At 28.2% G+C, this 19058-nt stretch overlaps 1 protein-coding gene across 1 annotated transcript; it reads left to right on the forward strand.

Moving 5' to 3' along the window:
* The first annotated feature begins 7062 nt into the window (after positions 1-7062).
* Positions 7063-11196, forward strand: LOC131182533 (monocopper oxidase-like protein SKU5). Its single transcript, XM_058152070.1, has 9 exons — positions 7063-7325; positions 7453-7723; positions 8227-8353; positions 8472-8832; positions 9054-9418; positions 9630-9712; positions 10125-10302; positions 10417-10588; positions 11142-11196. The coding sequence occupies exons 1-9, from the start codon at positions 7063-7065 to the stop codon at positions 11194-11196; spliced, it is 1875 nt and encodes a 624-aa protein (XP_058008053.1).
* Positions 11197-19058: the final 7862 nt, after the last annotated feature.

Consider the following 19058-nt stretch of genomic DNA (forward strand, 5'->3'; position numbering starts at 1 on the left):
GCCCAAAACTAATTCCAAGAAATTTAAATTTTGTCCACTAAACTTATAATTATGGTGACCAAACTTCCTAAACTTTAAATTTTATTGCACAAATCCATAAAAATCCACATACATATGTTTTAAATAAACTAATTTTATTTTTTTGATTAATGTGGTCATAATTTTTAAAATAATCAATAGTATAAAATCTTTTTAGGGTGTTTGATTATATAATTATAACTGGACATAAAAACCAAACATTTATGGTAATTTGTAATTTTATCCAAACATTCCAATTTTGGATCATAAATCTAAACTTTTGAGAATTATTGTCAAAACCCAAAATTGATTAACAGAAATTTAAATTTTGTTAACTAAATTTATAATTATGATCACCAAATGTCTTAAACTTTAAATTTTATTACCCATATCTATAGAAATTCATCTATATATATTTTAAATGAGCTGATTTTTTTTTTAATTGATGTGGTCATAATTTTAAAAATAATTAATCAGTTTAATTATCAAAATACACCTTTTTTTTTTTAGGATGCTTGGTTACATAATTATAAGTTTAGGGAATTTAGTTACCATAATTATAAGTTTGGTGGCAAAGTTTAAATTTCTCTAAATCAACTTTAGGCTTCGACTATAATTGCACTAAATTTCAAAAATTGGAATTAATTTTATTCAAAATAAGAAGGTTTGACTATAATTGTAAATTATTGTAAACGTTTCACTTTTATGTCCAATTGCAAATTTGATTTTAAAAATTGTATGCAATTACACCAAATGTCAAATGTTATGATACTAAAATAAAAATTGAAATGTTATATAAATAAAAATTGACGATAATATTTAGTGCTTTTTGTCCAATTGACCTACTAGTGCTACTATTATGTTTACGTTTTTCTGAATGAATTGTCATTTGTGTGTGTGTATATATATATATCTTCCAAGAAATCAGTAATGAATTCACTCAAGGGTCATGATTAGTATTTTGATGAAACAGGTATGTGATTTTTTTTTTTTTTGGATTGATTTAGTTTTTATTGGGTTTGAATTTAAGACTTGATTAGAACACTAAAAATAATCATAAAAATAATTTTGATATTATTAAATCAAAACTCATTGATTATGTTAATTTTATTGGTATATTGAGGAGTTGCTAGTCATATTTTTCTTGATTGGACGGTTGGTAGTCATAAATTGTCTTGATTGATGAATTAATTAGCAAAAAAATTTTCAAGGAGAGGAAGCGTAATAAAAAAAATATCGGTTAAATTATTTTTTTAAGTCTTTAGATATTATTTTTATTGTCATTTATTAGTTTATTTTTGTATTTTGATAATTATATTAATTGATTTTTGAGATTTGATTCCATTAATTAGTAAGTTTCTCTATCTAATTTGCTGTTAACGTAAATTATTAATTAGTCTCAAAGTTTTACTATTATTCACAACTCAACTCCTGTATTTTGAAAATTATATTACATTGTCCTTTGAGGCTTGAATTTTGATTCCATCAACTAAATAGTCACTGTCCAATTTTAATAGTTACAAATTAGTAGTGTAGTATCTATGTTGGTAAATAGCAGTGTAGTATCTTTCCCCCCCCCATTTCTCTCTTTCCCCTCACCCCTGTGTTCCCTCTTGCCATTTCTCTCTGTCTTTTATCTTTGTCTTCTATTCCTCCCTCAATTTCTCTCTCTCTCTCTCTCTCTCTCTCTCTCTTAAATTTATCAACCTATTCAAAACAAAGCCTTTCAATTAGATACTCCATTTCCATTGTTAATCTATGAACCATCCTCTTGTTTCATTATTAGATCTCAAAATAAAGTTAGATTTAAGTATTGAGATATCTTAAGGAATCAAACCTCATAAACCAACAAATATAATTTCCAAAATATAAGAACTAACTGGTGAATAATAGCAATACTATAAGACAAAAGGTAATTTTTTGTTGAGCACTAATGGCAAATTGCAATTTCGAACTATTTACCAACATAATTACAAACCATTTGAGTGCTAATGGTTAGATGTGTGAAATTGCAATTCTTAATACCCTTTTGCTTATTTGCTTTTGTTCAAAGGCCCCCTCCCCTCTTCCCCATTCCTTTGCCTTTATTAAGATCCACCCAAACTCCCTAGCTTGCCTCAATTTTGACCGACAAAATTCCCAAACTTCTTGTTGTCTCAACCTAAAATCCTACCCTTCTTATTCTCTATCTCTTCCCTTTCGCCGTCTCTCTCTTTCTCTCTCCCTGCATGATTGCAACATCCTCCCATACCTAAGAACCCCTCTCCTCCACCCTGTAGTCACACTATCCTCTTCAACCCATTCCTCATCTCCTATTGCTTTATCCATCATTAATATTGCTCTCTCCATCATCAATGCTTATCTCCCCGAATGTTTTGTTGTGACACAATGAACCTTGGAGTTGATTTCGAGCATGGTGCAGTGATGGCAGCACTGGTTTTCAATTTGCATAACTGCGATCAGAGGCAGACGCAGGATTAGATAGAGAGGGGGGCCAAATTTCAAATACTAATTTATCTCTACTATTATATGTAACATACTAAAAAAGAGTGTGTCTTTCTTTTATATCACGAAATTTATCTATAAGTAAAATTATAGTAAATTTTCAACAATTTCTTTTTCAATATATAAAAACAAGTAATTATAGAAGACTACATTTTCAATTGGCAAATGTAATCAATTTTGAATGACACTTATTTTCTTTAAATTTAAAGTTGAACTGAAAATAATCAATTCCATCGTAGGATAATTAAACTGATTGTTAAAGAAATTGAGAGTTAATCACAACATTGAAAATGTCAATTTTGTAATGATACTCTATCAAAGAGTTAAAGTGTCATAAAAAAAAAATCAAATTTAGGTTTTTAAATATAGAGAACTCAGTTTGTTATGCTTATTGTTTTTGCATTAAGAAATAGAAGCTAATAAAAAAAATGTGTGTAGATTTTTTTTTTAAATTAATTAGATTTTTTTTAAAATTAATTAATGTTTTAAAATAATAACTAATAATTATTATAATAAATAATAACTAAAAAATTTTTACTCTATTGCCACAAAATTAAAATTTTAACTCTATTATTTAATTTACTTTCATAACTAATGATAAAATTAATTTTAAATATTAAATTTAATAAAATTATTATTCTCAAATTTGAAAGAAAATTTTAAAGACACTAATAAATTTAATCACTAAAATTAAAATTTTAATAATTATAAAAATTAATAAAACTTTAATTTTTTTTATTTTTTTTTTTAAAGAGACGCTGCTTAATAATTGAGCTCTCTAATTTTTTTTTTTTTTTTTTTAATTTGGGGAAGGGAGGGAGGGTGGGGGCAAATCCCACTCAGCTTCAATGTGGGTCCGCCCTTGACTCCGATGATGTATGGTTGGGCATTTCATGGATTTGTTGCGTGGTGGAAGGTGATAAAGGAATAGGCATAATGACAACATGAACAAAATAGAAGCATAATTCTACAGCCTCACTTGCTATATACAACACACCCCATCCATTCTTGTGATCTTTGTGTTGCATATTAAAACAATCCATTTGAAGAGTAATGACTAAGTGTATAGCAAAAAAATGGCAAAATCACTAGAATCACAACACCCATAAAAGGCTTTTGGTTGGGCTTCCAAAGAATATGTTTGGGACCTTTTCTCCCTGGTTAGTTAGAAGTGCATAATTGGTCTATTTGGATTTAAATCGAATTGAAATAATAGAAAAATTGAAACTTGAATTTATGAGAATCGAATCGAATCGAATTGAAATATAGAGAAAACTGAACCAAATTAAACTATTTTTTTTTTCAATTTGGTTTATTGATTTTTTTCCTATCAAGTCTCAACAATCAGAGTAGTTTCTCAACAATCAAATCACAAGCAAACTAAGTCTCAATAAATAGATTTGGAAAATTAACAATAAGTAACAAAACAACATCTAGTTAATACAAGTATACAACCCAATCAACAACAACAATTGAAATTTAAACCAGTAAGAGGAAGAGGCACAATAGAGGGCCAGGAGGATAGAGGTGCATACTTGATAGAAGAAGAAGAAGAATAAGAAGAGGAGGAGGAGGAGGCACAACGGTGACCAGAATATGATCTGGGGGCACAACACAACCGGACTGTGATCTGGGTAAAGGTGTGATCTGCAAGTCGTGAGGGAGGGTAAAAGTGAGGAGGAGAGGAGGAGGAAGAGGAAGAGGCACAATAGTAGCCAGACTACAATATGGGGGCATAACAATAGGCAGACTATGGTTTGGATAGAGGCATGACTTGTGTGTACAAGAGAGGGTAGAGGCCTTAGCTGTGACTCGCGAGTCTCGAGTTGTGAGGGAGGGCAGAGGAGTGTAATTGACTCCTGATCTGCATGCGTTAGGTGGACATTGGATTGGACAAAGAATGCGATTTGTTTGACGAACACTAGAGCTATGTTGGGTGGACAAAAATTGGAAGTTGCCTGAAACATACACCATGTGAAACATACACCGCATGAGTGAGGGAAGACTGGGAGTGAATTAAAGACAAACACATAATATTATATTTATATAGGTTTGTTCAATTTGGTTTTTAATTTTTACTAAATTAATTGAACTAAAAATCAAAAATTTTTTAAAATTTAATCGAAACTGAATCAATTTACTGAATAAAAGAATCAAAAAATCGAATTAAATTGATCCAATTCAGTTTTTCGATTAAAACCCAATGATTTCCTTCTATTATTAGTCTTTTGTTTTACTGTATTCCTTTTTCTTTCCATTTCTCTTTCTTTTGAAGGAATTATTATTTTGATTTCAATTTTAGATTTTTTAATTATTGATTTGTTGATTTTAGATGGATGAGATTATTGTGATTATAATTTTGAATTTGTAGAATCTAGATTTAGCCTTTGTTTGGGAGGTGTTTTTCTTTTTTTTTTTTTTTTAAGTAATGAGAAGTTTTTCAAGGTTTAAAACCCTTCAACTTGTGTTTGGGAGAGTAAAAGGTGGTTAAAAAAGTTTTCTTTTTAAAACCTCTAAATACCTTAGCAAAAACTTTCATTTCCTTCAAAACATTAAAAAATTATAAAGGTTTGAAAATAATGAAAAATTTTACTTTGTAAAATCTTACTTTACTCTACTTTCTCCTAAACAAAGTGATAGGATTTTTTTATTATGGGAGAGGCTAGGAGAGAGAGCAAAAATATGGAGAGGCAAGGAGAGAGAGACAATAGAATTATAAAGAGACAAATTGAGGGTGGTAGAGACAGAGACAAAAAAAAAAGTGCGGTGATGGGGGGGGAGGAGGGAAGAGGAGGGATAAAGTCATTTTCTTTCCTTTTAAGTGCAGAATAGTGAATTTTTAGATAAAAAAGAATTTGTTAATGAAATTAAAATACAGAGGCTAACTAAATTGACTTTTCAAAATAGAGGAATTGACCAAGTAATATTGATAAATCTCAAGAACCTAATAATAATTTATCTATAAATTAAAAATGTTGCTAGATTGATCAAAATAGGCTTAATTGCCAAAAAAATCCTGAAGTTTAGTAATTTTCAATTAAACCCTGAAGTTTACATGATTGCCACTTAAACCCTTACGATTGATTGATGTTTTAAGTTAACTCGATTATTAAAAAATCATTAGTATACTTAACAAGAGTTCCTCATTAGCTATCATATCATTACTGAAGAACCACATAAAAATTCCAAATTAGGGTTAATTACTAATAAAACCATAAAATTTGTCAGTTTTTACAATTAAACCTTAAAATTTGTATAATTATCAATCAAACTCTCACATTTGATTAATGTCTCAAATTGACTCGATCATCAATAAATCATTAGTACATTTCAACAAATAAGAAATTACAAGCCAAATTCTATTCTGCAGATATAATTACCATATTCTGTTATAATCAACATACATATTCTTGTTACTATATACATGCATAACAACATAATATAACCTTAGAAATAGAATAAAATAAAATAAATCAAATTCTTCTTCCTCTGCATAGTCAACTCTTTCTTTAAAATCCGTTAAATATTTTTTTTGTCAGTACTACTATGCTTTGCAACTTTCTTCTTAATAGCATTTCTTTGCCAAAGCAAATGTTTTAATAGCTTATTCTCTCGGCCATTGCAAGGTGAATTAAACCACTAGAAGAAAGAATCGTAATTCCCAATCAGTAGCCTATTAATATCAACTATAACCTCTCTCTCTCTCTCTCTCTCTCTCTCTCTCTCTCTCTCTCTCTCTCTCTCTCTCTCTCTCTCTCTCTCAGTGCAACATCCTCTTACAGCTAAGAATCCCTCACCCCCACCCCCATAGTCACACTATCCTCTTTAGTCCATTCCCCATCTCATGTTGCTTTATCCATCATTAATATTGCTCTCTCCATCATCAACAATTATCTCCCCCAGTGTTTTGTTGTGAGTAGCATATGATATTTGTTAATGGAGGTCATTTTCTTTCCTTTTAACCACAAAATAGTGAATTTTTAGGTAAAAAACGAATTTGTTAATGAAATTAAAATGTAGAGGCTAACCTATTTGACTTTTAAAATAAGAAGGATTGACCAATTAATATTGATAAATCTCAAGAACTAAATAATAATTTACCTATGAATTAAAATGTTACTAGATCGATTAAAATATAAGATGCACTTCTTTTCTTGAACGATGTTTGTGCTCAATTAATTGCCGAGAAAAAAATATTACAGTTTCTTTGGAACATCTTAGTGACTTTTTGTGTTTGTAATCTACACTAAAGTACTCTTTGACATCTTAATTAGCAGGATCCAACTCAAACAATGTGTTGATTAAATCAAGGCAAATTATAATTTCTCCATAGTTTCTTAACCTTGCTTAATCCAAATTATTATTCTCCTTAATCAAACCTACTCTTCTAGTTGGCATTTTCTGTACGGTTGGTTAATTACAACATTTTCTTTTCGTTCTTGTCACCATTTTCTCTTCTTGTCCTCACCTTGATCCTTCTACATATTTAATTCTGAACTGTTTCTTGATCCTAATGGGTTAGTTATAGCATCTCCAGAAATGGCATTTCTGAGTAATCATTCATCACTAGAACTCCTGCTCGCCGCGAGCTTCATACTCCTTGCTTCGCTTGCTGCTAATGGTGATGAAATTTTCTATGAGTGGAGGGTTGCAATTGACAAAAAAATCAAACCAGTGTCTGCAGATCAACCTGTTATTACCATCAACGGAATGTTCCCTGGACCCCTTATCAATGCCACCACAAATGACAATATTCATGTCAATGTGTTTAATGATATGGATGAGCCTCTTCTATTTACATGGTAATTTAGAATTCAAGACCTCACAACTTATGGACGACTCCAATACCATTTATTGCTTTCTTTATGCATCTATATTGCATGATCATGTTTAATAATATTAATGTGGTTGATTGATAATTTGGCGTAGGAATGGGATTGAACAGAGGTTAAACTCATGGCAAGATGGAGTGTCAGGAACAAATTGTCCAATCCAACCTGGGAAAAATTGGACTTATCAGTTTCAGTTGAAGGACCAAATTGGGAGCTTTTTCTACTTCCCTTCTCTTTATTTCCAGAAATCTGGGGGAGGGTTTGGTCCTATTAGGGTTTATAATCGTATAATCATTAGTGTGCCCTTTCCTAAACCAGAGGCAGAGTATGATCTTCTCATTGGTGATTGGTATCCAAAAAGTTACAAGGTAATTTTCCTTGCCCTAGCCATATTAATTGTCCATTACTTCGGGTGCTTTTTTTTGGGAACGGAAACAGTTTCTCTATGAAGTAAGAGCAAAGTTTTATACAGCAACCTTTCCAGAACCCTTATGAGATATTTCGTGTATTTAGTTATTCTTTTTAATAATTTAGAAATTTTAAAACTTAAACTAAACTTCTTATACTATTTTATAGAGATATTCGATGGTTGAATCATTAGGGCAAGTAGGCATTCTAATTTCCTAATACCTGTTTGACATTATAGTTTAAAGGCCAAAAGCTAATTTTGAAGAAAAAAAATATTATTTTAAATATTAGAAAAAAGTTAAAAAAAATTATTTTATTATTTTAATTTTATAATAATTAAAATTTATTAAATTTAATTTTAAATTTTTTTTAATACTCTTAATTAATGTATTTAAAAAATATTCAACAGTAATACCAAAATGATCTTTGTTATCACACTAACTCTAGTACAAAATGATCACAGGAGGTTAGGTCCATGATGCTTAACGGTTCTACCCCTCTTATTTCCCCTGATAAGATGCTACTAAATGGCAAAGGCCCATATATAGATCCTTCTACCAAATCCTATGAGTCATTCACATTCACACCAGGTAATGGAAACCTATACCTCTTTCATTTTTTTTTTCTATTTGAATTGAGCAATGGCTGCCAATTCAGTATCAACTGAATTATTTTAAATTCTAAAACAAATTTTATTTATTTGTACAGGAAAGACATACAGGTTGAGGATATCCAATGTGGGGAATGTGTGGAGTTTCAATTTCAGGATACAAAATCATAAAATGTTGCTGGTTGAAACTGAAGGATCATACACTAATCAGATAACATTTGATTCTTTGGATGTGCATGTTGGGCAATCCTACTCTGTTCTTGTCACAGCTGATCAGAAAGCAGCTGACTATTATATTGTGGCAACTCCTAAAATGGTTAATGTTGATAAAATCAGCAGTCTTGCTGCTATAGGGGTGCTACATTATGCTAATTCTACTACAAATGCTACTGGACCTCTTCCAACTGGTCCTGATCCTTTTGATTTGCAATTCTCCATTAATCAAGCTAAGTCAATCAGGTAATTCTCCTTTAATTTATTTCTATATAAATAATTATTTGATTTTAATAATAAACTAATATTTCAATATCTATAACTGAAATTATAACACACAAATTTTTATTTAAACTCAATTTATTATGAATCTAAAATATAATATATATATATATATATATATAATAAGATTCTAGTATAAAATATTCAAATCCTACCAATTAATTGTTTAATCTTTATGTGGAAAGGTGGAATATGACAACAGGAGCTGCCAGGCCCAACCCACAAGGAACCTTCAATGTGACCAATGTGACATTATCACAAACATTTATCCTGCATGGATCAAAAGCTGAGATTGATGGTGTATCCTCTTATACAGTCAATGATGTCTCCTACATTACACCAACGACCCCATTAAAGCTTGCTGATCACTTCGGAAATTGGTCTGATGTTTTTCAACTTGATCAATTTTCCACTAATTCTTCAAATGGTAGCCCCAAACATGGTGTTTTTGTTGCTTCTGGAGACCATAAAGGATGGATAGAACTTGTTTTCATGAATGATTTGGATGTTATGGATTCTTGGCACTTGGATGGCTTTGGCTTTTTTGTTGTTGGGTAAGTACTAACACATTAAAAAAAAAAATCAATTTAATTGGCATTGCTTAGAAATTAAAAGAAAAAAAGTATTAGATTTTCAATTTACTAGAATTATTATTTAGTCTCTTTATTTAAATGAAAAATACTCGATTTTATTACACTCAATTTTTTTTAATCCACTCCTATAATAGTCTGGCAATAACAAATATATGATGAATTTTGATTTCGGATATGGTGTAGGAGATTGGACAAATCATTCGCGCTCTACTTATAATATTTATGATCCTGTAGTTCGTTCTACAGTTCAGGTACTTTTTTATTTTTTTTAAATAATCGATTTATTCCTTTCATTTAGCACAAATTAATTTTTATTAACTGTATAATAGGTCAATTCAACATAAAAAGTAATTAAATGTTTATACTAATTGATAATTATATTTAAATATTTTAATTTTAATTAGAAAGGATCAATCCTTTACATTAGCAGCAATTGTATCCGGCTCTCAAAATCGGAAACATCAAATATCCATAACAAAGTATATTAACTATAAATTATTTCTTTTTTTATTTCTTTTTATTAACAAAATTCAAAATTCCTCTTAAGTAAATTGGAGGCTTGGATATAGTTGCTCTTAATATTAAAAGTTCGACTCTTCTTAATAGAACACATTTAGACATAATTATGGATTAGCAAAAACGTTCTATATATATATATTGCAGGTGTACCCTAAAGGATGGACTGGTGTTTATGCATATCTAGATAATCCTGGGATGTGGAACTTGAGATCACAAAATTTGAGAAATTGGTACTTAGGCCAAGAGCTCTACTTAAGAGTTTATGATGCTGACCCCAATCCTGCCAAAGAGCGACCACCCCCAGATAACCTTCTTCTTTGTGGTAATTACAAATGTCTTCCTAAACCCTTCTTTTCTTGCTCTTTTAATTTATATATTTTCTTTTAATTTTATTTTTTTATATATATAATTTAGTATTGTGATTATTTGTTTACAGGAAAATTTAGCAATTTAAGTCCTCCTCCTCCTCCACCTAATGCCCCTGCATCTGCTCCTCCTCCACCTAATGCCCCTGCGACTGCTCCTTCTCCTTCTCATGCGTCACCTCCTCCTCCTCCTCCTGCATCAACTCCTCCTACTTCTCATGCATTAACTGGACGAAAAGCATGGTAATGAAAATTTATATTTTGCAAGGCAATAAAAAATTCACAATATTCTCATTCTTTTTTTACAATTTCAATTGGACTCATGCTATTTCAAAACTAATTTGATCAATTATATGAATTAATTTAAAAAATTATTATTTACTCTCTCTATTTTAATAAAACTAACTACTCAGTCCTCTTATTTTAAAAAAATATATTATTTAGTCTCTATATTTTTGTTTCATTTATTCTTTAATTTTCCTTAGAAAATAAAGAGACTATAATTGTGTTTTTTAAATTACAAAAATTGAATGAATTCAAATTAACATCTAGAAATGATCGAAAGACTAAAGAGTAAATAAAATAAAAATATAAGAATCAATTAATATATTTTTAAAATAAAGACCAAATAATTCATTTCATTAAATTATAGAAATTAAATAATAATCTTTCATTGTTTTCCCTATCTCATAGGATCCATTTACCATACATCTTCTGAAAGAAATTTTCTTTTATTACACATAATTAATCTTTTCATTTTGCTAACATATAGTATATTTGCTTTGGTGTTTTGTAGGTTCCACACCATTATGATGCTGATTATTGCATTTCTTTGCATGGGCAAGCAGTAGATAGTGAAATTATTCATTAAATTATGGATTTGACAATGAAGTGTATTGGCAAATGAACTTGTGACATCTTAAATTCTAAAATTTAATTATCTTTCTATGGTCACACAATCAAAGCTATCTTATTATGTGCATTATTTTATGGGTATTATATTTATTTATTGAATAACATTTATGGTGTATTTAAAAACTAGAAATTTACAAGTATACTATTCACTTAGGCTGCGTTTGGGATAATGCATTTAAACTCGAAATTTGCATTTCAAATACTGAATTTAAAATTTAAAATTCATAAATTTGAAAATATCTTATTAGATTTAAAAAAAAATTCAATTTTTAAATTTAAAATGGATGTTAGTATATAATAAAAATTTTTTATTAGGCTGAATTGGAATTTCAAATACCATGAGGTTAATGTTATTTCAAATTCTTACTTTTTTAGTTTGTCTATTTATCATGGAGTTCATTAAACTCCAAATTCATATTTTTTTTTTAACTTTTCAAATAAAGTATTTAATCCAATTTCAAATCCATAGATTTAAATCCATTAATCCAAACATAATATAATTTTTTTTTATTGTTAATTCTCTTGTTTGGAAACATAAAAGAGTAAAGAATTCAATTCTTTTAACTTAAAAAATAACTAGTCATTTTAATAGCACAATGCGCGGACTATTTATTATTTTATTTTAATAATATGATTTATATATTATTTATAATATTTTATATTTTCATAATTATATTATAAAATTTTAATAGTAATAAAATTTAATTAATTACAAATTTATTTCAAATTTGATAAATAAATAAGCTGATTATATATTATTTTTTATTATTCTTTCAATTATATGACATATACCAACAAAAGGATATATAAAATGGGAAAAAAAAATGCATATGCCACTTGGCCAATTTTGAAATTATTATTATTAAAATTCTTATATTTTAAATATAAGAAATGTTTTTAAAGTATATTTTTAATTTTTCTCAATAAATTGTTGGAGAATATATATATATATATATATATATATATATATATATATATATATATATATATAATTTTTTAAAAAAAGTAATTGATTTTATGGGTATATAATGTGATGGATATAGTTTTATAATGTTGAATATTTAAATTTAAGAAAATTTTAAAATTCTAAAAAAATAATGTACTAAAAATAATTTTAGATTTTAATAGTTGAGATAAAATTTTAATAGTTAAAATTTAATAATATTTAGATAAAAATTAATATTTAATAAGATGAACTAATTTTTATATATAATTAAAAATAAAGGTAAAAAGAGGTGTCATATGGTAACTTTTTAAATATTCTTATTAACTTATGTGGTACACTCTGAGGAAGTCTTTTTTAAGGCTAAATTTTAATATATATATATATATATTCATTTTAAAAAAAATAAAAATTAGACAAAAAATTATGTGATTGTAAAGAAACTTAATTTAATTCTTTTCTTGCATGCGATTTATTTCATAATAAGCTTTAAAAATGAGAAATTTATAATTTCATCCTAATTTATGAAGAGTTGGTTTGTTCTCTCTATCCATGTATAATATAATAAAATACTATTAAAGTGAAATATTCAAAATAACAGTACTAATATTGCATAGACTTTCACTTATTTTTGGAATAATACCACCTGTCATTTGCTTTATATAATTTTGTTAAATATTACAAGAGTTTCCATTGTTTCTTTGCTAAAATAAGAATACTTAATTTCAATTAAAATCACAGCATGTGCCATCAATTAGCTGATGGAAGAATGGCTCATGATTTTATTTAAAATTATGTAAGTGCCATCGGTAATTCAACCAATAATCGGCACGAGTTTTGCTAATGATGATAAGTTTGTAACCAATCAATTGCTATTACACACCATGCAGCCATTTGATTTGAAGAAAATAAGATTTGCTTTTATATGCTGAGTGTGAGACTTGTATAATTTTTTAAAAAAGATAAGCCTTGATTTGTGCTCCTAATAAGTGAAAAGTTATTGCCCCTTGACCTTGAATTTTGCTCATATTTTACAAAGTGGCCATTTTTGATATGCTAGTCAATGCCTTTCATCAAGAAATTTGCTTGTGGTTAAAATTACAACATGCTATCATTCACATGTCATATGAGAGCCACTTATTTTTATTTTCTTAAGAGAATTGCCATGATAATTTTTTAAAATCATAAAACTGCAATGGGCTTATACTATTTGCTCATATTTACGAGCATGCCATTAGAGCATAATTGAAGTTTCTGATTTTAATTAAGCTTATTTTTATCTTAAGCAAAGAAAATTGTAATTCATTTTAGTCCAATTAGGACTTAAAAATGTTAATTAAGTGTCAATGGTAGAAATTAATTCCAAAATTTAATTAAGGCAAAATTTTCTAAGACCTAAATTATTTACCTTCCTAATTTTGATGTCCCAATAATTGCCTTTGATATTACATTTAGCTTTTGTTATAACATTATAGGCTTTAGCCTTTGGTTAAATTCATTATACACATATATTGGCACACACACACATACACGCCCATATATATTTTATTGGCCATGAAGGCTTTTATTGTTAGTCATAGACAATATTTAGATCAACTGAAAACATGAAAAACACATTTGATTTATTGTATTTATTTGTTCAAAATATTGAATAAATTTACAACATGCATTGTACAAAATTATTTTCACAACAATGTTTGCACAAGCATTATTTTTGCATATAATCTTAGAAAGGCCATAATGCCCATCAAAGAGCTAATTCCTCCAAGTCGATACTCATCACAAAGCCCAAAACAATATCACTAGAGCAATCTTTACCCACTTAAGCCCTGAAGAGGCACTTTAAGGTGACCTTGCATCCACTCAACCTTAAAGAGGCATTCTAAGGAGACCTTTTGTCCACTTAGCTCTTAAAGCAACTCTAAGGTGACCTTTCGCCCACTTAAGCCCTAAAGAGGTACTTTGAGGTGATCTTCGCCCAAAAAGCCTTAAAGAGGCTAAACCAAGGCAATCTACTCCCAAAAAGCCCGAAAAAAAGGCTTCAAAATGATAGTTCACCACGATGACAGGCTTTAGAAGCCAATCTAAAGGCAATAGTTTGCCACTTGAAAATTATTAAGGCAATAATATGTCACTTACAATTTATCAAGTTGATGAAGGTGATAGTTCACACTCTAAAAATTTTAAGGCGATGACCCAAAGCATTGACATCTAAATGAACTTAAAGATTAGTACTCAAAGGAGGGACTAATGATATAGCTCTCCAAAATATATATACTTGGCCTAGTAACTCAGATTCTTAGATAGCTCATAGGCTAAACTGTATTAATAGTTTGGCTATAAGTAGCTCGGTTCATGAATAAGTAGATCAGCTAGTTTAGCTTGACCATAATAAATCGACTTGACCATAAGTAAATCGGTTAGCTCAGATCGGCGACAAGTAGATTAGCTAGCTCAGCTTGGCCACAAGTAGATCGACTTGGCCATAAGTACATCGGCTAGCTTGGCTTGGCCACAAGTAGATCGGCTAGCTAGGATCAACCATAAGTAGATCAGCTCGACCATACATAGATCGACTAGGCCATAAGTAGATTGACTCAATCACTTATAGATAAAGATCTGCCACGTGTAGATAGGATCAGCAAAATAGAGCTCGAGCTCATTCTAGACAGGTAGCTCATCTAGATAGAGTACTCATCCAAATAGGCATATCATAATCTAGATAGAGAGCTTATCTAAACAGAGAATTCATCCAGATAAGTAGCTCACCCAGATAGATAGCTCAACCAAACACATCACTAAGGACAATGTCTATAATTATGTATTATAAATAGAAATATATTCCTATAATAATGCTAGCTAATAATGTCGACATAATTACATAATTGACTTATCATAACTAACTATTGTCTATGTCCTATATAAAGATATCATATTATCTATGAATGTAAGTCCTTTCTCCCTAATTATTCTAATACACTATTCTATCATATCAGATGTTAGAAAGTCCTCATTGGGATAACCCCAGTGGACCTCTAATATATTTTTTTGTCTATTTTGTAAGTCCATATCTGTAAGGAATTTTCATGGATCACAGTTAGTTAGAACGTTATGCTAGTAATGCAAGGTCGTAGTTCAAGACTTGCATGGCCTAAAAAAGTTGCTTTTTTTTTTTGTTCATTAACCAAAATTAAATAAATATAGTGGCATATGTTACAACTTGTAAATTTCTAATTTCAATTTAAAATTTTATAATTACTTTTGTATTTGAAAAATTGGCTTGAAAGTTTTATAAACAATATACAATCAACTTTAATTTAAGGTATGCACTTTCATTCTAACTTAATGTATTTAGTATAAATAATTTTAAAGTGCCTCATACCAAAATTGAGCTGCAATCGATTCTCTCTCCAAAGCAACCCTAAAAAACCTGTCTCTTGCTCTACTCTCAAGTCTCAATTACCCAAAAATATTAGCATAATACAAAATCATTTGCAGCTTTGAGACCCACTGAGTTCAAATTGCCATTTCTTCTTTGATTTTCACTACTTTCTTCCTCTTAAATGGTGTCATTTCACAACCCATCTACCTCCTCTTTAAGGCTACTAGTCACGCTTCCTTGTACTTCTAACTTGTGTATGTGTGTACTGTTACAATAGCAAAAGTGCTAGCTCGAGGCATTACGAAGCCCTGCCACATCACTCTCGAAATGGCTGACTTCATTGGTGCATTGGAGATTCCTCACATCCAAGTTCTCAAACATATTTGGGCCAATATCAAGGAGCACAATCTTCAGTACCCTAATAACAAGAAGATCATTATTTGTGATAACAAGAAAATATTTGGTGGAAAGCACCAAGTTGGATTTCTGGAAGATGCAGGATTAATTAATCCTCAGTTGCTTCAATAAATACAAGAGGTCGGATTTGGAGTTTGTGGACCTTCTACTATCTCTTTGCATGACAACGATAATAAAAATCATCCTTATTGCCTTTCTGCAAATTAGTAATATTTTTAGTTCTATTAGTATGTGGGCACGGAGCTAGATTTTCTAAAAATGTTCATTTGGATTCCTTAATCTGTAAGATTTTTAATGATGATATTATTAAGAATAGTCAGCTTATGCTTTATTAGACATCTTTTAACTTTAGTCGACTTATGTATACAAAAAAAAGATTGAGATATACTAATTTTGTTCAACTTTTTTTAGTTTCAAAGCTAAGGTATATATGCCATATACTTGAACTACCCATTAAAAAAAAAAAAAACACTTAATTCATACTTAGTTGGTTAGAGCGTCATGCTAATAAAGCGAAGGTTTCTGCTTGGGCCATTTTTTTTTAACCAAAAAATAAGCAAATCTGGTGCTATATGTTACAACTTGCAAATTCCTAATTTCAATTTAAAAATTTATAATTACTTTTCATTTGAAAAATTGGCTTGAAATTTTTGCAAATAATATACAATTAATTTTGACTTAAGATATACTCTTTCATATTAGCCTAATATATTCAGTATAAATAATTTTAAAGTGCCCCATAACAAAATTGAGTTGTGCTAATCTTGTTCAGCTTTTTTAGTTTTGAAGCTAAGGGTACATATATGCTTTAACCTTTAATTACCAATTAAAAAAAAGAAAAAAAAATCTCAATGGTAGATCTTTGAATTTTTTATGAAATGTTAATAGACATATTTGATAAATATAAGAAATATGGTCAATAGATCTATCGGCTTAGATGGTTAGTGCATCGTTTCTAATAATGCCAAGGTTGCAAGTTTAAAATTTGAATGGGCCAATTTTTTTTTTTTCTTAATTCAGTGATCTATGTGGTAACTTGTAAATTCCTAATTTCAATTTAAAATTTTATAACTACTTTTTATCTGAAAAATTGGCTTAAGATTGTTGTAAATAATATACAAACAATTTTAACTTACTCTCTTTTATATTAATCTAATATATTCAAAAATAATTTTAAAGAAAACATTTTTATTTTAAAGCTAATGGTATATATGCTTTAACATTCAAATATCAATGAAAAAAAAAGAAAAAGAAAATTTTGTAATATTGAATTTTGCATAAAATGTTGTTAGACATATTTCATATAAGAAATATGGACAATAGGTTTATTAGCTCAGTTGGTTAGAGTGTCATGTTAATAACACGAACGTTCAAGGTTTAACTTTTGCATGGGCCAAAAAGGTTTTTTTAATTTTTTTTAAAAAAATAAATAACTCCAATAGTATATATTGGAACTTGTAAAATTTCAAATTTCAAATTAAAAATTTATAATTACTTTTTATTTGAAAAATTGGCTTGAAATTTTATAAATAATATACAATCAACTTTAATTTAAGCTGCCTATTATATTAATTTAATAAATTCAATATAAATAATTTTAAAAGGATTGATGAGAAAATTGTGCTGGACTAATTTTGTTTAGCTTTTTTTTAAGTTTTGAAACTAAGGGTATACAAGCTTTATCCTTGAACTAGCAATTAAAATTAAAAAAAAATCTGAACAATGTTTATAGACATATTTTATAAATATAAATATAGCTAATAGGCTCAGCTCAGCTGGTTAAATGCATGGGCCAATTTTTTTTTTTTTAACTTTTTAATTAAAAAAATTCAGTAATATATGTTGCAATTTGCAAATTCTTAATTTCAATTTTAAAAATTTATAATTACTTTTTATTTGAAAAATGGGCTTAAAATTTTTATAAATAATATACAATCAACTTTAATTTTAGGTACACTTTTTTTTTATAATCTAATATATTTAATATAAATAATTTTAAAGGGCTCCATAACAAAATTGAGCTGGATTAATTTTGTTAAATTTTAATTTTAAAACTAATTAAGGGTATATATGCTTTAACCTTAAACTACTAATAAAAAAAAATCTCAATAGTTTGTCTTGAATTTTTTTTTATGAAATATTAATAAAGTATTTTAAAAAATATAAATAATTGGTCTATTAACTCTGTTGGTTAGAGCATTGTGTTAATAACGTGAAAGTCACAATTCGATACCTGCATGGGCCATAAAATTTTTGCTTTATGAAAGTCAGTAGGTTAGAGACCAAGTTTGAGAATAAATGGGCCAAAATTTTTATTTTTATTTTTTATTTTTATTTTTTATTTTTATTTTTATTTCTTTAGTTAAAAAAAAAAAATAAATCTAGTGGTATATGTTGCAAGTTGCAATTTCTTAATTTCAATTTAGAAATTTATAATTACTTTTTTTGAAAAATTGGCTTGAAATTTTTTATAAATAATATACAATTAAATTAACTTTAATTTAAGGTATATTCTTTCATATTAATCTAATATATTCGATATAAATAAACTTAAAGCGCCCATAACAAAATCTTGCTAGTTTTTGATACTAAGGATATATATGCTTTAACATTAATGAGATCTTGAATTTTATATTAAATATTAATAGACATATTTGATAAAATATAAGAAATAAGAGCAACAGGCCTATTAATTCAATTGGTTAGAGCATCATGCTAGTAATGCGAAGAATGCAGGTTTGGGTTCTGCATGGGATTAAAAAGTTATTTTTATTAGTATATGTTACAATTTGTAAATTCCTAATTTCAATTGAAAAATTTGTAATTACTTTTTATTTGAAAATTTGGATTGAAATTTTTATAAATAATATGCAATCAACTTTAATTTAATAAGGCTTTAACTGAAACTAAAATTAGGATTGAGCACAATTTTTGGTATCACAAATCAAATTGAAATATTAAATTAAATTTTTTTTATTATTATAGATACCAAATCAAAATTGATTTAATATTATAATCTGGTTCTGAATATTTATAAATAATTGAATCAAATCCAA

This window comes from Hevea brasiliensis, chromosome 8 (genome assembly GCF_030052815.1).
Source record: "Hevea brasiliensis isolate MT/VB/25A 57/8 chromosome 8, ASM3005281v1, whole genome shotgun sequence".
NCBI lineage: Eukaryota > Viridiplantae > Streptophyta > Magnoliopsida > Malpighiales > Euphorbiaceae > Hevea > Hevea brasiliensis.

What these genes read in the sequence shown, in the direction of transcription:
- LOC131182533 (XM_058152070.1), top strand. Translation starts at nt 7,063, where the DNA reads ATGGCATTTCTGAGTAATCATTCATCACTAGAACTCCTGCTCGCCGCG. An exon ending in AATCAAGCTAAGTCAATCAG is followed by an intron (nt 8,833 to 9,053) that starts GTAATTCTCCTT and finishes TTATGTGGAAAG; the next exon opens with GTGGAATATGACAACAGGAG. An exon ending in TTAACTGGACGAAAAGCATG is followed by an intron (nt 10,589 to 11,141) that starts GTAATGAAAATT and finishes GGTGTTTTGTAG; the next exon opens with GTTCCACACCATTATGATGC.